Source organism: Acipenser ruthenus, chromosome 9, assembly GCF_902713425.1.
Source record: "Acipenser ruthenus chromosome 9, fAciRut3.2 maternal haplotype, whole genome shotgun sequence".
Taxonomy (NCBI): Eukaryota; Metazoa; Chordata; class Actinopteri; order Acipenseriformes; family Acipenseridae; genus Acipenser; species Acipenser ruthenus.
The window spans coordinates 11,663,333-11,684,337 of NC_081197.1; the positions used below are offsets into that span (position 1 = coordinate 11,663,333).

General features: G+C 36.2%; 1 protein-coding gene across 1 annotated transcript in view; it reads right to left on the reverse strand.

Annotated features, from left to right (window-relative positions):
- The window catches only part of LOC117405969 (transmembrane protein 135), a 108,082-nt gene that overhangs the window by 8,995 nt on the left and 78,082 nt on the right, over positions 1-21,005 (reverse strand). Inside the window, exons 7-10 of the mRNA XM_034009569.3 lie at positions 3,811-3,852; positions 3,276-3,440; positions 1,493-1,562; positions 484-651 (exon numbers count right to left, since the gene is read on the reverse strand). Of these exons, the coding sequence (XP_033865460.1) occupies positions 484-651; positions 1,493-1,562; positions 3,276-3,440; positions 3,811-3,852 (445 nt within the window). The remainder of the gene's footprint in view (positions 1-483; positions 652-1,492; positions 1,563-3,275; positions 3,441-3,810; positions 3,853-21,005) is intronic.

The window sequence follows — 21,005 nt, forward strand, 5'->3', positions numbered from 1 at the left end:
TGCTCACCCAGGCCCAAATTGTGTATAAAATACATTTATTTTCTATGGTAGTTGCTCTGCCTCACTGTGATTGTTATGTGTGCTGTCTGCTTTGCTGGTTCCTGTTCCTCGCTCATTGGTTCGGTGCTATTCTCAAACTGACACAGTTACTCTCCTATTTTCCTTCTGATGGTTTCTGTTTGCATTGTAAGGGTCTCAATTGGGCTTAAAATGCTTGAAATGGGAAAAAAGTACAGTATTTGTTAAACTGAAATACAGTAAAATTAGACCCGGATAAGGAGAAAAACTATTGTGACGAACCCACCGACGGGCATAAGCAATGTTATTTTTGCTAAGCACTAATAACATTTATCATCTATGAAAATGTATTCTCACTCATGTTGTATATATTCTTGAAGGACTACCCTGTTTTTTGGAGATCCTATTCATGAAGGACAGTGAGATGTAAAACACTACTTTAATGTAATGATTTCAATAAATTACCTTATATATACTGACAAAGGAGCCCAGGAATGCACCAAGCTGGAAGTTTTCTTTATTGTACAGCAGAGACAGGAGCCGGGAGGGCTTTGTGAACAGATGTCTGAATGCCGACGGGATCCTCAGGCAGCACTGAATCAGGTAGCCGACACTGAACATTCGGACAAAACCCTGTGAAAATACACATACATGCTGAGTTTGTTTTTACCATTTCAAGATATTCGCTTCTCACTCCCATACATTGTCCCCTATTTAAAAAAATATATACTGAAGGGAAAAACATTATTTGTATGACGGGAACAAAATGTCATGTCACTAAATCGGTAATAAACAACTAAGGTGCACTTATCAGGTTTGTGACTTTTGCTGGTCAGTATACTGTCTTATACTCCAGTAGTAGTAGTAGCGCATGTTAGTACCATAACAAGAACCAGTTCAGGAAATGTAATGCAGGAACAACAGGATATATTTTTGCGTCTCCTTAGACATGTTTATCTTCACATAATTTAAGCATTCATTCTGGCTAGCTGAGGAAGTTGCCTGTCAGGATATCCGGACTGCAAAGCACTCGAAATACAATAAATAAGCCTATATTACTAATTTATTTTTCCATTCACCCTGGAGATGTTCCCCCTAAACTAGACTAAACTGCAATCAGTGTGGTCAAATGCATATGAACCTGATCTACCCAAAGCACAAAACACTTATCTAAACCTACAGACCACTACCAGCAAGAGCCAGACTAGTGTAGTACACTGCAGCACACCCCAATGGGATTTTTCCATTTTAACACTCGCATTTCTTCCTAATTGTACTTGCATAGAAAACAATGCAATACAGAGGCCTCCTTTTGATGCATCCCAGCAAGGAACCAGTTAAAAGGAGCAAAGGCCATGACTCCCATGATTCCAATAATGCCATTCCACTTTCTTTAGCTGGAACACAGAATATAGAATGTGTATGATTCCCAACTACAGCTTTACATATATATATATATATATAAAATCCTTACTTTAACACAATAGGAGATGCAGTTGTCTTCATAGTGTTTACAACACCTATGCCTTGGTCCATGCTTGCATCTGGAAGTAATAAAGGAAATCTTGTCACCCACATTCCATTTTTGACAATTACAGTTACCTTTACACAAACATTGTATTTAACAGACATAAAATTACAGGAAAGCAATTTCAACTAAGAACAAAACCACAAATTTCCCTAGCCAATTCTATCTGATTAAATATAAAAAAATAATAATAATAATAATGACATAAGAGTTTAACGTGAATGGCGCCAGAGTAATTTACTTACTGAAGAATGCATGTGGAAATACAGAGGCAATTTAGCTCTGAAATAGAACTATTACCGTAAATTTTAGCTTAGTCTTGCACAACGTATATTACAAAGTATACTTTACTGTTCTACTGTTTGATTAATAAAGATGTTAAACGATGAAGTTAGCGATCTGCAGTATACACATTAAAATACAATAAAATCCAAATATCTGGTTCATTAAGCATGCATGACATATAAATCACAACTACTTCACAATGCTTCATCAATGCCAGAATCTTTATCTGTCTTTGTTTGTATGGAAATCAAAGTTTATTTTATTGTGTATGTGTTTTTGGCCTTTAGGGCAGCAGTGTGGAGTAGTGGTTAGGGCTCTGGACTCTTGACCGGAGGGTCGTGGGTTCAATCCCCAGTGGGGTTCACTGCTGTTGTACCCTTGAGCAAGGTACTTTACCTAGATTACTCCAGTAAAAACCCAACTGTATAAGTGGGTACTTGTATGTAAAAATAATGTGATATCTGTATAATGTATAATGTGATATCTTCTAACAATTCTAAGTCGCCCTGGATAAGGGCGCCTGCAAAGAAATAAATAATAATAATAATAATAATAATAATAATAATAATAATAATAATAATAATAATAATTAATGGAAATTAGCCAGTAAATGCATGCTATTTTGTTTCGATGGGATCTTTAAAGTCACTGTAGCTAACAAAATAAGTCAATTTTACACTTCTATTAGCTAAATATGTCTCAATTTTATGGAATTATTTTGTTAGCTACAATTACTTTAATAGGCTGGATTTTCCACTTCCCCTTATTAAAGATTAAGCAGCTTTAAATGTCATTTTAATAACTTTTAAACATTTATTTTTGCTATTTTATGTTGTTTGCAATCATTCTGAGTGGTTCTGTGCCACGTTGCTCCAAAGTTACGTTATTATAATTTGACTCTAAATCTGTCCTCTCCTGGCTTTGAGCTTGTCTGAAGAATCCTAAGTGCCAGGACTGAACAGCTTTCCTCATTCCATTCACATCATGTGACAGTGTGACCTTGCAATTCTGCCAGCCCTACCTACCCCTGTCGATATACATTTAGAGTAGGAGGGGCTGGAGGAGATAAAGTCATGTTATCACACTGTCACAGCACTGAAACTCAGAGGTAGGCAGTTAAGTTGCTGCACTTGGGATACTTAAGACAAGCTCAAAGCAGCTTAAAGTCAGGTAAAGGCAGATTTAGAGAAAAAAGTATAACTCAATACTGGAGCAACAGAACCCACAACCACTCAGAATGACATCATCATAAAAAAGAAAAGGAAAGGAAAGAAAGCGTCTGGCATTTTAAGCAACTTGCACTTCAGGTTTTGTTTAATGCCTGTTCATTTAAGCCACATATCCCAGGCACATCCAATATGAAAACAAATGCAATTTAAAGAGCAACATTTACAAAAAAGGGAAATAACATAGTTTGTGAGATTGTTGTGTGGGTCTGTCTTACACGGATTCTATTAGTTTCCTGGTCAGCACTGCTAGAGAAGCTCTGCTCTTCTTCGGTTGTGCCCCTGGCCTCTCCTGCTCCAGGCTCGCCCTCTCTGGTGCTTTCACATATGTGGCCTCCGCTAGAAATGAATGCGTTGGGATTTCTTCTTTACCAACTATGAACCTAAAAGATAAGAAAGTGGCATAAAAAAATAAAACACTTTTAACACACTACCCTAGGTAAAGCTTATATTATTCAAACCAGATTTTAATATAAATAACACATTGCTCAACACATTATTTCTATTAAGGAGCAATACAATTAAAAAAATACCACAGAACGCTTGTTACATTAACAGTTCATGTACATCACGGTCAGGACCAATTGAATCAATTACATTGAATCTTGGTAGAAAACGTCTACCGAACTCACTTAGAAGAAACTATGAAAAGGGTTAATTCTTAAAACTAACTTTAGCTTACATTTGTACAGTTAGAAAGTGAGTGATGATTATTTTCCAGCTGCAAATTTAGCTCTTAGATGTAATACTTACTTAAGAGCTGAGAATGCAAATCCCTTAAGCCCATCTTTGCACCTAAAAAAAAATAAAAAAAATTACAAGAGACTATCTTTATGTGTGCAGAATACAGTGCTTGGTACAAGATGACCAAGTTGCAGCACGAGAAATGGGCCCTGGTCATTCAATAAAATTCTATGAGTATGACTTACCTATTTTATTGCAGTTCAAATCTGTTCCAGCAGATGTCGCTGGCAAACTTATTTTCTGCTCTTGTGATTCCCCAAGACACAGTATTAGAATTTTGAACACTGTATTGCATGTGCAATTAACCACAAATAATGCTCAGCTTTGAATTTGGATTTATATATTTTTATGATAACCAAAGTATGTTCCTACCTCTTATTAGCATTCACAACATTATCACTGGTCCCCTTATTGGCGTGCTAAATATTTATTTTATGCATCAAGCACCACACCATTTTTAGAAAGACCCATGATCCAACAGAAAAAAAGGTCAAGAAAAATGGTTTAGGGAAATGATTTTGCAATGCCAACAAGAGGAAAGCTGCTAGAATTAAGAACAAGGCATTCGCTTTGACAACTGTGGTCGTGTAGTGCATATCTCTAGAAAGCCTACTGGCAGGTTACACACACTATGGTACACAATGGGTTAGCTGTCTCAAGCTTTAGAGGGTTTCAATCAGTTCAAATCTGTTTTGGATAAGGATGATATACAGATATACAGTGGGAACAGATTATTTTAACATCAGCCTAATTTAGTCCAGCTCTCAAAAGTACAAGAGGCTATTAAATATCCACCACAGAATGCTTCAAATCAGGGCGACTCGTCATTTATTATTCTTTCATCAGTGTATTTTCACTATGGAGAAAGCCAGACACTAAGGAAATAGGATATTTGTTGCCCGACAAGGTTCCATTGTATCAAATGACTGTTTATTATAAGAGTGAGTTCAGGATCTTCTCTGTTCAACACCACTTATCTGTTAATAAATCCCTGTGAACAGTGAACAGCAAAGAGTAATGCCTCTTAAATTAATTTGAATGAATTGCTATCAGTCTTCCCCGCCACGGTCTGTTTACATTAAACAGCACTAACACACAGGTTTATTTTGGTTACAAAATTTGATTCTTCATCTTTCCCTTGTCTAAATAATCACAGTGAAGATTAATATCTCCTAATCTAGCTTGACATAAAGCACATGTCAGCATTTTCTTTCAATGTAAACACAGTAAATTAAGCAGGCTTCTTGCGAATCAGCAGTAAAACACTTCAAAGGTGTACTGTGGACAGCTTCATCACCTCTCTGACAGGACTGTCTCATACAACATTCCATACAGTATATCCTTCAAGACACTAATGGTTCAACAGACACTGATTGTACACAGGGCATCCTCACATTTACAGCAAAGGTTTTCTTTTACCACAATAAAATAAAAAATAAAAAAACATACCAGCTATATATGTCTTAAATTAAGTATTGTTTAGATGCAAGTATGTCAAATAAAGTAAAGGGTTTTCAATTTAGTCAGAACTACAGACCACTGTGGTAGTAGGCCTATAGGAAAGATAGATTCACTCAAAATAGCTAATAAACTAATGTGTACATCTATGTCCATTTTTATATATTTTTTTTACGAGTGAAACTTTTTTGTGTGACAGTCTTAAAGATGTTTTTTTTTTTTTTTAGCTAGTCTCCTTTCAGTGAGATCTTCAATATGGTGGAAATGGTAGAAGAAAGGCTCATCCCTCTTAACAATAGAAAGTATTATTTGGTGTTTCAGATGGAGGGTGAATGATGCAAACTGTATTAGTGGTTATTCTCTGCACTACATAAATTAGATTGTATTCCTTAGCAGCTTGCTGATCACCCTCCACATTACCTTTAATGGCTATTTAGTACCTACTCTGACAGTATCTCTAGGCTTATCAGATTACTGTGAACCGTGAAATTGTTAACATTCTTAAATGTCATCTTGACTTTCTGCAGACCTAAAACCATAGCGATAAATTAGGAGATTGTCCAGTTCTTGTGAAGGGGTTCTTCGTTAAGTATTTCAAAAAAATCTGTGGCAATACAAGAGCAAGACATTTAGATTTTACGCAACATAACTTTATCATGGTTAGGAAGTTTTAATACTTTTTTTTTTTTTTTTTTTTAATCCAACATTTTAGAAAAAGACACCTTCAGAATACTTCCTAAATTAGACAATTTTAGATATATTAAAACTTCTCCAGAGAGGACACCGCTGTAATATGATGTGCCTGCAGCAAAACTTTCTGGAGTGCGCAGTTATCTTGTTATCCAGTTTACATACAATGCTCAAGCCACATCTGAACTCACTTCAAGTCAAACTTGTCTCTATAATAAATCCAACAATAGTCAAGGTTCAAGGAAAGTAGAGGACTCTGATGAACGCAGAACTCACACACCTCACATACTTGCAAACAGTGGAATAAGCTTGTTTCCACCTTAAAGCTATAACCTTTACTTGGCCTTAATAGCTGACAAATCAGAGGCTAATTTGCTTCATGTGCCAGTGGTCCCAAATTGTTACACACCAACCATTAATCTATAGTGGTTCAATGGTTTCCATTCAGGCAAATGCACAGCAGCAATGGCATAGTACATATTGCAGGTAAGCAACTGCAAGTTATTTAAAATGCCACAGCAGCACTACTATTTCAGTCATTTGCAAGCTTAACAATTTGGATATTCTACAAAAAAAACATAAATGACAGAATCTGGGAAAATATGATACATTTTATTTTTGCATTTTGCCATTCCTTATCCAGCTTCCTTGAGGACAGGACAAGAAGGAAATAACATGACCTTGAAACTTGAGCTTGCGAAAATGGCAAGGCTCGAAATAAAGGCTTCTGGGATTCTAATTTACGCAAGTGACACTCATCTTTAATTTTCAACACCCCAGTGCATCTGTAAGTTAAAACCACAGCACAGGAAATGAAACTACATTTATATTTACTTATGCCAGCAAAAACAGGACTGTGTTTTAGCAGAGGACAGCTTGATACAGCATGTATGTGTATAAACAATTATAGTGTAAACTATTAAAAGAAGAATATGCTAAAATCACAAGGCTATCCTTTTCATGAGCTTCTCGGGGGCGAGTAAAGAGATGGCAGATAACTGATATGCTATAAGGTCAAGTGGAAACCACTAACATTAATCAGTTTGCTTTGATCAGTTTACTAGCACCTCCTGGAATAGAAAATATAGCCGATTGGAAATGAATGAACTTTCTATTCTAAAGACTGGACTGTACATTTCATGAGAATGTTTCCCCAGAAAAGTGACACAGGCTTTCATTTCTAGCATTCCTTCAAGATTCATTCTGGATTCTTTTTTCACTAAATGTCTTCCGAGATCCTAAACAACCCCAGATAACTTTTTTGAGCTGCTAAATCATAATATTTACTGAAAACTTGGATCCATAGTTAACATGATGTAATATTTGAAAAAACAATAAACAAATGTAACCATTATGTATGTAGCCATTGAGGGATACAAAAAAAAAAAATCAAAGTAAAAAAAAAAAAAAAAAAAGAAATTTTCACAATGGTTACATAGAAAGGCCATTACTGGGATTATTTTAATTTTAATTTCAAGAATGCCAGTTTAGAAAAGTAAGAGAGTACTGCATATATATTCAAAACCTAACCAGAGTCAGTAAGATGACAAATCAGCAAGCTTCTTGGGGTCTTCAAGAGATGTGCATCTTATCCAATGGAAGACACCTCCAAAAGCCCAGGGTGGACCTATTGCTGCTGGGATGAGCCTGATACCTGGTGATCCATTAACACTCAATGGTAAGAAGTGTGCCGTGTTACAAGCAGCACCCTCTATTCACTCAATATCAGTGCTTCTCTCACTGGTACTGCTACAGTCTCCCTGCCAGGTCAATTGTCCTGGTCCTTACCTCACCTCTGACTGACTTGGCACCATTGTCACAACAGGGAGCACTGGTGGAGATCACCTATCGTACACACACACAATTTCAGAATGGCAAGGGGAGGTCTTGTGATTAACATCTCCCTAGTGTCGCTGACACCTCCTCCCTGGTAGGACTCTATTGCCCCATACAGGCCCAGTCCATGTGAAAACTAAGGGTGGGCAGACACTACACTCCCAACCTTTTATTACACATGTATCATCGCTGCTGAGAAGTATAGGGAAGATAACTCCAAACAAAACCACTGCTGCAGTATAGGAAAGATTTCACTTTAAGACACTGAAACTATCATGTTAGGTACCTTATGGTATTCTGTTAAACATCTAGTTTCCATTAAGGAAAGGTATCCCCCAAGAACAACTTTTAAACTTCAGAAGGTCCAGTATTTCTAAATGTACCACTACTGAGTGTTTTATGGTTATACGTATGGATGAAATTGAAATCCTTGTTGAATCTTTATGCTCAGTTGGTGCCGTTCTGGCTGGTAATGGCAATGGTAGTTCTACATTCATTTGCAAGTGTTGTGGTAGGGAGTTCTCATTTTCTGTCCAACTATTTGAGCAATTTGTTAACTTAATATTATACCCTGTCTGGAATTTCAAACTTGATTTTCTCTGTTGCAAGTGTGAATTATGAAGAACTTACACTGGTGGATTCCAGGGAAACTAGCAGTGTCACAAGACCTGCAGGAAAGTATGGCAAAAAGGTTTTGAAACTACACTCTGCTTACCATGGTGTGCAAGTGCACTCACCAGACTTCTAAACCCTGCAAACTGATCTCCTTCCATTTGTCACGCATCCCCTGCCCCAGGAATGCTCTTCTTGTCACCACCAACACGAATGTGCTTACTACAGCGGGAGAAGAGTATACATACAGACTGCCTGACTGTTACAAAGTCAGATCCACAGGGCCCTGATGAAAACTGTTTCTGAATGAAAGAAATACTGACAATCTTACAAAACTGATGAGAAACATGCATAAAGAGCTTAGGTCTTCGGTCTCCTATACAACATAATCCAATGTTCTGCTTAGTTAATTTAGATGTAAAATTATAAATGGATTTGAAAAGGAATAAGAATGTCACATGACTTCATGATTTAAAGGGAATGAGTTTTATGAACCAGTAAGCACTCCTCCTGGAAAACCTTCAGAGCAAACATTTCTTTTTTACTCCTCGAAGCACATATCCAAATAAGGTGAAAACAATCTTCTTAAAATATGTGTTGCCCAGATAGGGTGGACTTGAGTACAACACTGTGTTATTGTTTCACAAAGGTCTCAGACTGCAGTGCGTGTTCACCGAGTAAAGAAAGAAAAACATGATGTTTTGTTGTTACAGTGGGTTTTGAGTTTGGTATGTAATTTAATGCAATAATGCAGGTTTTTAATGGCTAGAAATAAATTGAGTCAGAAACTATTGAGACTTGCATAACTCAAAGTTTAAAAAGAAGTGCAGGATTTAGCAAAGGATTGGGGTCTGGCAGTTCAAGGTTTTTTTTATACTCCATTTATTTGGTATATTACACTAATTAGTTTGTTTGGGATGAACACCCACACTAGTTAAGACATGTATTTATGATTTCATCATGCATATGTCAATAGATTTCAATGAGCCATATATAGCACAACATAATCTTGTGTCTTTCATCTTAATTCTAAGGATGAAGTCTGTAACAAATGCACATTTTCTTTTGAAGTTGCTTTAATCTGGAACAGTTTAACCAGTAATTTACCTAATTTTAGCAAGTGCATTAGCAAGGTTATAAAGAACTATTATTTTATTGTCCGATTTACACCTGACATTACATTTCTTGAAACTGTCATTAGCATTAAATTATGTGTTACTGTAGCTGTGTGCTTCTTCAGTAAGGGGACGTGTTTACAGGACTGAGCGTCTTGGTTGCACAGCATCAATTCGATATGAGTAACGTAGCTTCAAATTACATTTTCATTGTGGTTTTACGTATTGTAATTACTAAAATGCAGTGTTTTTGTTTGGTAAGTCTGTGTTTAAGGTGCTTTGATGTCTTCCGTTCTAGTTGCCAGCCATAGACACATATACACATAGGCTAGTCAAAGTGTTAGTAAGCGTTAGCAGTAAAAAAAAACAAACTTTAAAACTGAGAGGCTTGAAATATTAAAAAAAAAAGTTCAGCATGTTTACATATTTATTACATTCAAATGTGTATAAACATATTTAATAGAAGATGCTAAAATAATATATAAGTTTGTACCAAGCCATTTATTTTAATAAAGTATATTTTGTACATGAAAGGCCCTTGTCCATCTATACACATGATTTACTAATCCATAGGCAGCTCAATGTATACAGTTTCATGCAATTAAATGGTACAACAATAAGAAGAAACAAACTTGTGTAAAAGAGCACTTGAAATTAAATTATAATAAGCTTTTTTTTTTTTTTTTTTTTACCTTTGTGGTGAAAACTTTGCACTGGAGTAGTTTATAGAGCACTCATCTGACAAGTGCTTTAAACAAAAACACCTTACACAGATGTCAATCCAAATCACAAGTAATTATATGTGTAATTTGTCTAGAAAAGGCAGGGTAGTAGTTACTGCCAGTCAGAATTAATAACCTACAGGTTTCAAGGACAAAAAAAAAAAATAACACATCTGCTGTTCCTCTGTGTGAGTCCGGGTGGCTGCAGTTTTCCTGCATATTTTTTAAACTACAACCAGATATAATACCACAGATGAAGACACTGGAAAAAATCATTCTAGTTGAAATGCTTGTCATTGAATCTTTGTTTTGCCAAAATGTATCATTTTATTCTCGACCGTGGTCAGGTCTTGAAAACACATCTCAATAAATAATTTCCAAATGATTATAACAAACGTAATTCTAAGATCTTATATCGTTACAAGTCATTTTAGAAACAAAAAAAAAAAAAAAAAACGAACCAGTGTGGTTCTCCTCCACTGAAAAAGTGGCAGTATTTGAGTGACTGAATACTTTTATTGCGGTAAACAGGTAAATCTTGATTTAAATTAGGAATTTTAGTACCGGGACAGACTCTAAATGACACAAAGGATTCGCTCAGGTAACCCAGCAGGAAATGTGTCTCTCCAAAAAGAGAAAACAAAAGAACGCAAAACATAGCACAAAAACGGTTTCAGATAACGTAAATGTGTTTAGAATTGAAAAAAAATGCATGTAGGTGAAACTATGCTAGTGGATCTTTAAGACCCACACAGCAAATGAAAATGTGCAGGAAGACGTACGTTTTCACTGCAGCACTTAACATACTCTTTAAAACCACTGAAACTCATGTACACATTTCATTAACAGTTGTTACAAATATGTAGCTGTTGTTTCTTGGTTCTTGACAAATGTGAAAGTAGTTGGTTGTGAAGGAGTTAATAAGGGGGACATTAAAACAAAAAAAGCAGCAGTCTTAAATTACTGTGCGCTGTCCTGAAACACTCCCCAGATTTCACAGTACCTACAGAAGGGAGTTATTTCAAATTGATCATTAACGTGGCCCATTTATTTCAGAAACCTGAGCCAAAACATGCTACTTTAATAGGAAACAAATGTTCCTTAATTCTGATGTTTTTGTTGCTGTGCTTGCAAGGTAGGAATATTTGGCTACATCTACTTATTAACCCCCCCCCCCACCTCTTAAATTTCCAGATTAACATTGCTGACCCTCTACCTCTACAATACCCCAACCCTCCACCAACCCACCCACAAGGCTAACACTCTGAAACCCACAGAGGACCCTTAAGAACTACATAAACACAGATAACCAGACAAAGACCATATTCTGGAAAAAAAAAATAAAAGGCATTGTATGGAAGCCAACTGGAGATAAATGAGTGAAAAATGTTGGCTTGCAGATTGAAGCATCAGGCATCATGCCTTAAATAAAAGTACTGGGACATAAATATATTAATTTCTTGCACTGTATACTGAATTTACAAAATGTGTTTATCTGTGTTGGAGCATTTTTCTATAAGTGACCAATGTTACTGGAGAGGTCATAGTAATCGCAGATTTACACAGCCCTGCCCAAACTCATGTTCTTAATATCTATCTGCATCTTGGTCACAGTGATCCGACACATCCTCTATCCTAGGCTGCCCTTTAAGCCACTGACGGAAACAGAAATAAACAACGCCATGTATTTTCATGTGTGCAAGCTTGCGTACAACACATGACTTTGGTGCCTGAGCAGGAACAGAACTGCCTTCTTGGCAGCACTAAAAACTACATCTGCCGAAGAGAATACAAATCGGGATGGAACGCAAACCACCCAAGCTTGGGATTGCTTAAAACACTGCAGACATCCCCAACGACAATGGTCAAGAACATCATAAAACAAACATCATCACTTGTACCCTGGAAATATAGTTATATAATAGGTGCATCTGAAATATAATGATTCCTGATCAGTAGGTCTGCTTCCACCCATACCACTGCAGGGAAATACGATAGCTTGATCCCTAACAAAGACATCCTTGCAGATGATAGCAATCAGACATACAGTGTATTTAGTTTGGATCCTACCAAAGTAGAAAGCATTGAATGATTTCATATCCAAATGGACTGACACTACAAAATCAGTTAGATTTTGGTTACTTTTAACCACGTGCTAAACTCAAGAAACTACACGCAAAACAAGCAGTGTTTAGTCAGCCGTCACATTTTCAAATGGTTGTTATCAAGGATAGAAACCAGAAATGCTTGATCCCTCCCTCATACAATTTGGACAGAAGATAACAGTATCACTATATAAGACGCTAACAAGTGCCAAAGCAGAACAACAATTTAAATGATTAATTTACATGTCTAGCCTCTTAAGTGTAGTAATACGTTAATGTGACATTGTGTTTGAAAGTCTACAGCCAAAGCTTTTAAGGTTCAAAATAATCCAGACTTTCTTTTCTGTTGCACTTTTAGTCTGTGGGGATACCATCCTTTAATCTTTTTACTGTGTAGGTCTTCCTGTGGCTTGCTTTTCCCTATAGCACTCGAGTCATTTCACCACAGCCTTTAACCCACTGCATTGTCTGCACATGGGGTAGAACAAAAAAAAAAACTTGTAAGACTGTTTTAGAATGAAAGATTGTGTAGGAAAATGATTCACAGCCTTTGCTTTCCTTTTCCACATGTTTCACTGAACAGTCATCACCCAATTATATGTTCAGCTATAACTTGATAACATTCTATCTTTAAAAGGATGCACTGTAAAATAAAGCTAAAAAACTCAAAATGCATGGTATATAGTTGTTAGTGTTAATCGTAGCCCTGTGAAGTACTAATAAGAAACTGTTTCAAACCATTTTATTTAGTCTTGACAGAAGCAAACAAAAAAAAAGAGGCCTCCAGAAAGAGATTGATTAAAGTATTTAGAAAAACAAAACATAATTGAAAATAAATAAAACACTGTTACCTAAAACTGGCCTCATCCTTGAATGCAATTAAACTAAATACCGTACCATGCTAACCCAGGCACAGCAGGGGAGTGCTATCCATGTTTAAATTAATGGTCTGCAATTTAAAATGTTCTTCTTGGCTGAACTGCATAGATGTAGAAAAACACGACTTACAGCTTTCTGCCTTTAAAAAGCATCTGCTAGAGAGTTTTGCATCCAGATTTTGCCTTTAAACAGCCTCTTTTGGACAGAAGTAACAAAGTTTAAAATTGAGTAGCAGTAAGAGTTTGGCTCTAGATGACAGGAGTCAAACAGCTAATTAGAATACACAAAACCCACCTGTTCCGTCTTTCCTTAAGAATGAGACTAAGACTCTCTCTAAGTTACTGTTTGATTAGACTGACTTGCAATAACGCTGAGATTGATCAATATTTTTTCTTTTCTTTTTAAATATTGTAATCAACTGAAGTGTCTGCCACTCCTGGATCTGCTTTGTACGCGCGGTTGCTGTAATTCTATTGGGTTTTGAAGGGCTGTCACACAAACATTGCCCTGGTTTATAGCTGCCAATGCAAGTGTAAGCACTAAAGCCCTGTCTGATACAGCAACCAAACATGTGCATTTTTCACAGATGAGGTAGAAACCAAATGTTGTAATGTTGTTGTTCAATAAATCATAGTCAATCTTAAATTGCTGTACATTTTCACTTGATGTCGTTATGAAATGTTCTCAAAAAAAAAAAAAAATGTAAAAAAGAAAATCAGGAGGATCTGTGTGGTTTTGTACACAGAAACATGAGCCCTGTCAAGCATGAAAAGCAACACTATAATTAAAACTGGAAGTAAAATCTGATTTTTCTCCACATGTACTCTGCCACTTGTTTATATGAGACCTTCCCTCACTTGTGGAAGGACATTGGATCACCGAGAGACCCACTACATGTGCTCTGCAGAATATATTTTCCCTTCGCCTGATATGCCACAATAACAGTATTGAAGTTGATGTACCTGCCAGGACAGGTTGAATGAGAAGGTATTTTGATTAACCTAGATTATAAACATGCAAAAGGATGAAAGCTCAATGTCATACAAGGCAGCAGAACACAAAGCCAATGAACCCACTTCCCAGGAACGATGACAGCTAGCATCAAGTACTACCTTTTGTGAAGTGAAAAGTGAAGGCATTAGTACACAGGTGGCAACCACAGCTATCAGTCTTCACTGGAGAATTCAGCCCGCATGGTGGCCTTGTATAGTGTTTCAGTCAGTCTTAAGAGTTGAAGTCACGCCTCTCCCAGTTAATCTAAATATATCAAGGAAGTTGCATGTGCAAGCAAGCACCCCTGACATTTCAGATGGAACTTTACCCTCTTCAGTTACAAATGCCAGAATGCAAAAAAAAAAAAAAAAAAAAGCAGAATTAACTTCGACCCCCAGCGACCCGTTCCATTGGTTTTAGAAAGCATGAATTTTAAATCCTGTATCCAAAGCTGACAGCATTAATATAAACTTTCTTTGTCTGTGATTTTCCTGAAATCTAAGGCTTGTCGGTGAGAGGTCAAGCTCAATTAAATATGCATGATTTAAAAATAGAAAGGGTTTGCTTTGCTGGTTGCAAAACTGCAAAAAAGAAACCCTTTCAATTTACTGCAATCGTTATCAGGGTAGGCGAGATCACTACGTATTGTACTTTAAAATGAGGACCATGCTTGTGACGTAGATGTCAGTATCCAGTAGCGGCACTTTATCTAAAACATTCAATAATCGTGTACATTAGCATTTCAAAGTCAGAGAAGTGTTTCCAACTCCGTTACAAGCACAGTTAAAGTCAGTGTCATAAACAGCTTGCTCTAAGAGCCTGTCAAAAGCTCCATCTGCTGAAACCTGATAATGCTGAGCCAGCGATGGGTTCACTTTCTTCCACAAGTTTATTTATCATCTCTGCAGCATTGCCAATATAAACAGCCAGCACTGGACAGCTATATGCTAAAATTCAAACTTTAACGTCAATTTTGAGCTCGCTGTGGATTTTAAAAAGAAATCATTCATAGCTGAAGATTTTTATTGACATACCTCGGGTTCAATCAAGTCAAACAAGACAACAACTAAATGTACCATAACAGTATAAAAATGATAGGTTGTTCACAGTTTATCTAGATTTTTATAGCTGATATGTGTTCTGGGAAGATCATTATGTTTCCCACCCACGGTACAAATACTGTCTTCCTCTCAATATAAAAAGTAATGCATACTATGGAGCTAGTTTGAAGCAGTTTCATTGGACAAAATGGGAAACGTATGAGTTACAACTGATTCAGTATTTGAATTACAAGATCAGGTTGTACTGCAATTAACAAAATAAAGTTACTATAGTGGACAGAAAGCTTCAAGGCGGGAGGAGACTTGTATGTTTGCAGTAGACAGGCATTGTAAACAAACCTGTAAGCGGACAATATCTGGTTCCTGATGAAGCAGAGTGCACAGAAGGCTAAACTATGGGACAGTGTGGTAAACATTCACACAGGAGTCATATTTTAAAAGTAAAACTGAACACGATTGTGGTACAATCATGGGACAAACAAAAAGCAGAACCAGGAAAATTATATAAGGGTGTTTGAGTAGCTTAGACAGGACACGGCTTTGTGGCCAGTCTGTCAGTGAATGAGGATTTTGTTGTTTCCCATAAAAATTAGACATGCTGCATTCAATTATTACTGTTCATTGTACTATAGGGCCAACATGTTCTAGTCTAGTCAGACCATGCAATTCAATTATTGTATATGACGATGACCTCCAAATAGGGATGTGGCTAATTGATGAGTGAAAATTAATATTATCTGGAAAAAGTCTACTTATCAAAATGTTTGTCAAAGAATTGTAATAGTATGACAAATGCCAGCACACAGTTTTTTATCATTACATTCTTGTTTTACCAAAATAAGCCGAAACTACAGATCGTGTTTGGAACATTGCACTTGTCTTACTCATCCACACAGTATTTTGAATATATACAGAGGAAGAGATCGCATAAAAACAGACAAAGTGTCAAAACCAGGGATGACTGTTGTGTCACAAAAAATAATGTTATTCTTTAACAGTGTAGTTTTTGCAATATAATCCATTACAAGAGAAATGTGATGTTGTTTTTGGTCATATTATCTGATCAGTTCTGTACCTAAAGCCTCACTGGAACTACAGCAAACGGGCATAAAAAAAAAAATAACCATGGCCATCAAATGTACAGCAAATTTGTGAAATTCAGTGTTTCTCTTTAAATGGAATTATATGACCAAATACTGCTCTACTACTGATTTCTCAATGTATAACTTGTTTTTGTAAAAATACATGCATCACACCTTACAAGTATATTGGTCATCTTAAAGAATCATTATAAAACTAAAAGTGTGTTACATTGTCTTTGAGATAGAATTTAAGGTAACAAACTTTGTTACAGTGACCTAGTTTTATCCTCCAAATCAAATTTGATTATTCATGCAAGTTTCTTATTTCACAAACAGAAGAAATTCTGTGCTGTACATAGAATGACATGTTTAAAATGAACTTCCCATCCAAAGAGGAATTTATCAGCTGTGAAGCTGGTGACAGGTGCACTGCATCAGATTCTAAACAGCATCAGCGGAGACCACAGAAATCTCAGGGTTCAGCCAGGAAGTGGCAAGTGACATAAGCACCAAGGGAATGTTCTTCTGTGTTCAAAACTACATGATTTATTCCGGATAAGTTTACATAAATATTTAAGTAACCAGCAACATAACACAAGCATTATATAAGTATAGTTTAGTGCAGTCAGCCATCAAAGCTGCATTATTTTTAGAGATGAATAACCATTTGAAGACTTCTAGAAATCTTTTTTTCTGTTCCTTACACTGATTAGATACACAGTTTAAGTACATCAACCTGCACAAAAAGAATACGATTTATAGTGTATGAAAATATTTGGAAGTTGCTGTAAATTACACTAAAGGATTTTTGCACTGATTGTAATTGCTCACACATTGTGTTTAATTTGTGTTAATAACTGTGAGTTCAGCAGCAGCTCTTCAGTTCTACCTGCCTACCATCTGTAATGACGGCTGGAACTGGAGAAAAGCTTGTGAACGGAACGCCTGCACACATCATAAAAAGGTAAGCAAAAGACAATCACATTTTAACCTATTTTTCAGTTCATTTTGATCCTTTCAAAGCTTCCGCATGCTTTGAGTCACAGCCATTCCTGCATGTTGGTTGACACCCCTAATTCACGGGTGTGTAATGTTCTCTTTATGCCAAGGATAGATGCCAAGGGAAGAAGAACAAACAATTTAGAGCCGACCCGTTGATCCCAAGAATACCAAGTCTCACTTGGTGTTGTCTTTGGAGGAGTGTTTCATAAAACCGTCAATGAAAAAAAAAAAAAAAAAACTGTATAGGTTAGAGATATCAAGTGAAATAAATACTCAATCTTGAGATTCTTGAGATAATTGAAAATATGGGTTCATGTCCAAGAGGTCTGTGGTTGCACTGCTGCAGTAAAAATAAATACAAACATTACTGATACATTCAGTATTTTACACTTAAATTGTTCAGATGATTCCTCATGTATGCAGACAAGTCTCAGGCTACAACTGAGAGTGACAGCCACTGCAGACCCTTGGAGGTTACAGTAAACCCACATTTGAAAAAATACACAGGCTGCAAACATTTCAGTAAAAGTCATGCATGGATTTTAAAATAAAATGTGCTGATTCACAGCATGTGAACACACACATTTGGCACTTCAGCAGCTGGATACACTGAGCCATTGAGAACCTTGATGGTCTCATTAGGCAAAGTGGCTTGGATTACTGTTTCAAGAACGCCAAGCAACTACAGCTTTCATTTGTTGTACTAAATGGAGCACACATGAAAAAGCTGATAGAAATATGATGACTGAAACAATTCTAATGGTTTATATAAGCATCTTCAACAAACAACTGTGCTTATGATATAATTAAATGAAACATTGTAATAGTTTTTACTGAAATGTGCCTGTTTTTGTTTTATTCCAGTTTAAACTAAATATACAAACAAGGTGATCTTGAATACTTACAAGCCTTTAAATGCCAATTTGTTTATTTATAACAGCTCAAGAGATCAGCCACATTCACATTTGTAATGTACATCACAATTGAAATCACTGAAAGCACTTTTTACATGCTTTAAAGATTTTAGTCACTGTAATTACAAATACAGTTAAAGTGATTCTACAGAAAGAACCTATTTTTTTGCATTGCAGTAAACAGTCTAATGCCATGTACAGTAGTACTGCTGATAGCGTTCAAAGAATTCAGGCTGTCCTAAATGTATTAATTCATGACTTGGCCAAAAAAAAAAAAAAAAACACAATACATGCCTCCCGGTGACCTTTTTTTGACTTCTGTTGCTAAAAGAAGCAACCTTTCTGGAAGTTAGAGCTCTACAGCCTCATACTTCCTATTTCAGAGGATAGATATGTTTCAAATTGTGCCTTTTCTCCTTTTAAGATCAAAGGCAAATGAAGTCTGTGAAGCTCAATTGCTTTCCCATCATCTCACTTGTAATATCAGCCGCCGATCAGAGCACTGCCTAAAGAGCCTGAAACTGTAAGACCAATGTACTACATTGTGAAGAGATCAAATCCCCTCTAAAAAGCATTTCGCGGCAGCTGGGATACGGACCCCCCCAGGCAGCTACAAGTGGCCTATTCTCTTAGGCCTGAGAACCAGCCTCTCTCTCCCCTCCACCCCTTTTTTGTTTCGTGTTTCTAGATGACAGGAACATGATAAACAGCCAAACCTCCATCACTTCAATGGGCTACTGTGACAAAAGAGGCATTGTGATTGACAGGAGCCAAGTTGAGGGAGGAGACCTCTTTTCCTTCCTAACTAGGATGGCTTTGGACAAGGCGGCTGAAACCCTAGACTTTAAAAGCTTCTCCTATTACCGCCCAGAACACCTAGCAGGTAAACAGCCTTCCCGGATGGCTGGCATACAATCATAGTTCTGAAACCGAACCCCACTGTGAAAGCCGATAATGGTGGAAAAGGTTCCTGAAGCTCAGCTGGGTTGAGGTCATTTATGCGTTTCATAGTCTTCTCCGTCTACCATAACCTTTTGGTAGATTATACAGAGTAATGCGCATCAGATATCTTTAACGGTTTTCTTTGCTGCAACAAAGAGTAGGTATTGTTAGAAAATGTAAAAAATGAACCTTAGAAACAAAACCTGTGTGAAAGGTCATAGGTCATTTTTAAAAAATATAGGCCTAGTTTTGTACAGAAATGTTCAATAAACCTTATTAATAACTTTAGATAAAGGTGTTTAAAGCTAGAACCCCTTAAAAGGAGGTTACATTCAAACTTCAAAATCATATTTGTTTCTTTATAAAGGACAATTCTGCTGAAAAAGCAGATCACTTTTCAATGACATCAGTGGCACTCAGATTATAATATATACGGTTCTGATTAACAAAACTAAAATGAATGTATTTGTACAGCTGGAAGTGTAATGCAATTGTACTACACCGTTTGCAACACTATGATGTTCTGTTTACTGGTGGTGCACTGTTTAGTTTATTTATTTATTTATTTATTTATTTGCTTTTTTTAATTGATGCAAGCAGCCCTGTTTAATATTTTTCTTTTAAATTTGAATTAATACAACAAATTTGTAAAAGTCATTGCAGCTACACTGTTCAGTAACGCAAAGAAGATCTGTTCTTGAAGTGTTTGGGTGCTTGATAAGCTCAAATAAAATAGGTTAATACAGGTGTGATGTAGGATGTATAACTTGATTTTACGGTCTGTTAATTATTACTATAAATCCATTCATGTACCATTTGTCAGTGACTTACACTGCTGCTAATGGAATTTACAATAGTGTAGTAGTATTATATCTATATTTTGATTTATTTTGACATTGCACTTAAATTTACTTGAACCTATTATTTAGAAATTTTGAAAAACTAAGTAGTAGTTTCTAGCAGTTTAACTAAAAACGAAAAACAACACTGTAAAAATACTAATCGAATAAAACATTGCAAACAAGGGTTATTTCTAAACCCTTTTTTTAGTTTTTCTGTAGGGGAAAAAAATCAGTTGTAAAAAAGGTGTTTTCCTAAAATTGAAGTCTCAAAAAGGGGGGGGTCGACTTTTATGCCAGTGTGACCTATACAACGATTTTTACGGTAGGTTCGTTTCATAATATCTCCAAAGAGAAACGCCTGTTTCCTGTCATGGGTAGGAGATAACAATAACACACGGGTCCAAGAATTCATCTGGTTTATGCCATGAAAGTATAAATACTAAAGATAAGAACTGATACAGTTGATTTCAGAAGGACCATTTTAAAGCAGTCTTGATATTATTTGAATGCAGCTCATCACATTGGTATGCAGTGTGTGAATATGGATGGAAGAGTCTGAAGAGATGAGTGTTGATGAGTCTGAATGTGCCACTGAAGGAGCACTGGGACCTAAAGGGCACTTCCAATAACCAGTATTCTACAGAACTAGTACAAATGAACTAACAGTTAATATTATGCTTCCTTCTAGGGTCATGTATTAAATGTATATTACTGTTGCTACACACCTGTGTGTAAAAGTATAATAAAGTTATCTGTATTTTATTAAAATGCTTGGCTGAACATTTTAATAATTCATAATAAGCATTATTATTAATTTCCCCTTGAAAATAAACATTGAAAATAGTGCAAACTTTTTTTTTTTTTTTTTTACATGATTTGGCCACCTGGTGGCACCAAGAACTGGGTTGAAATCCTGTTAGAAATGAAGGTAAACAATCAAATTAAGGAGGA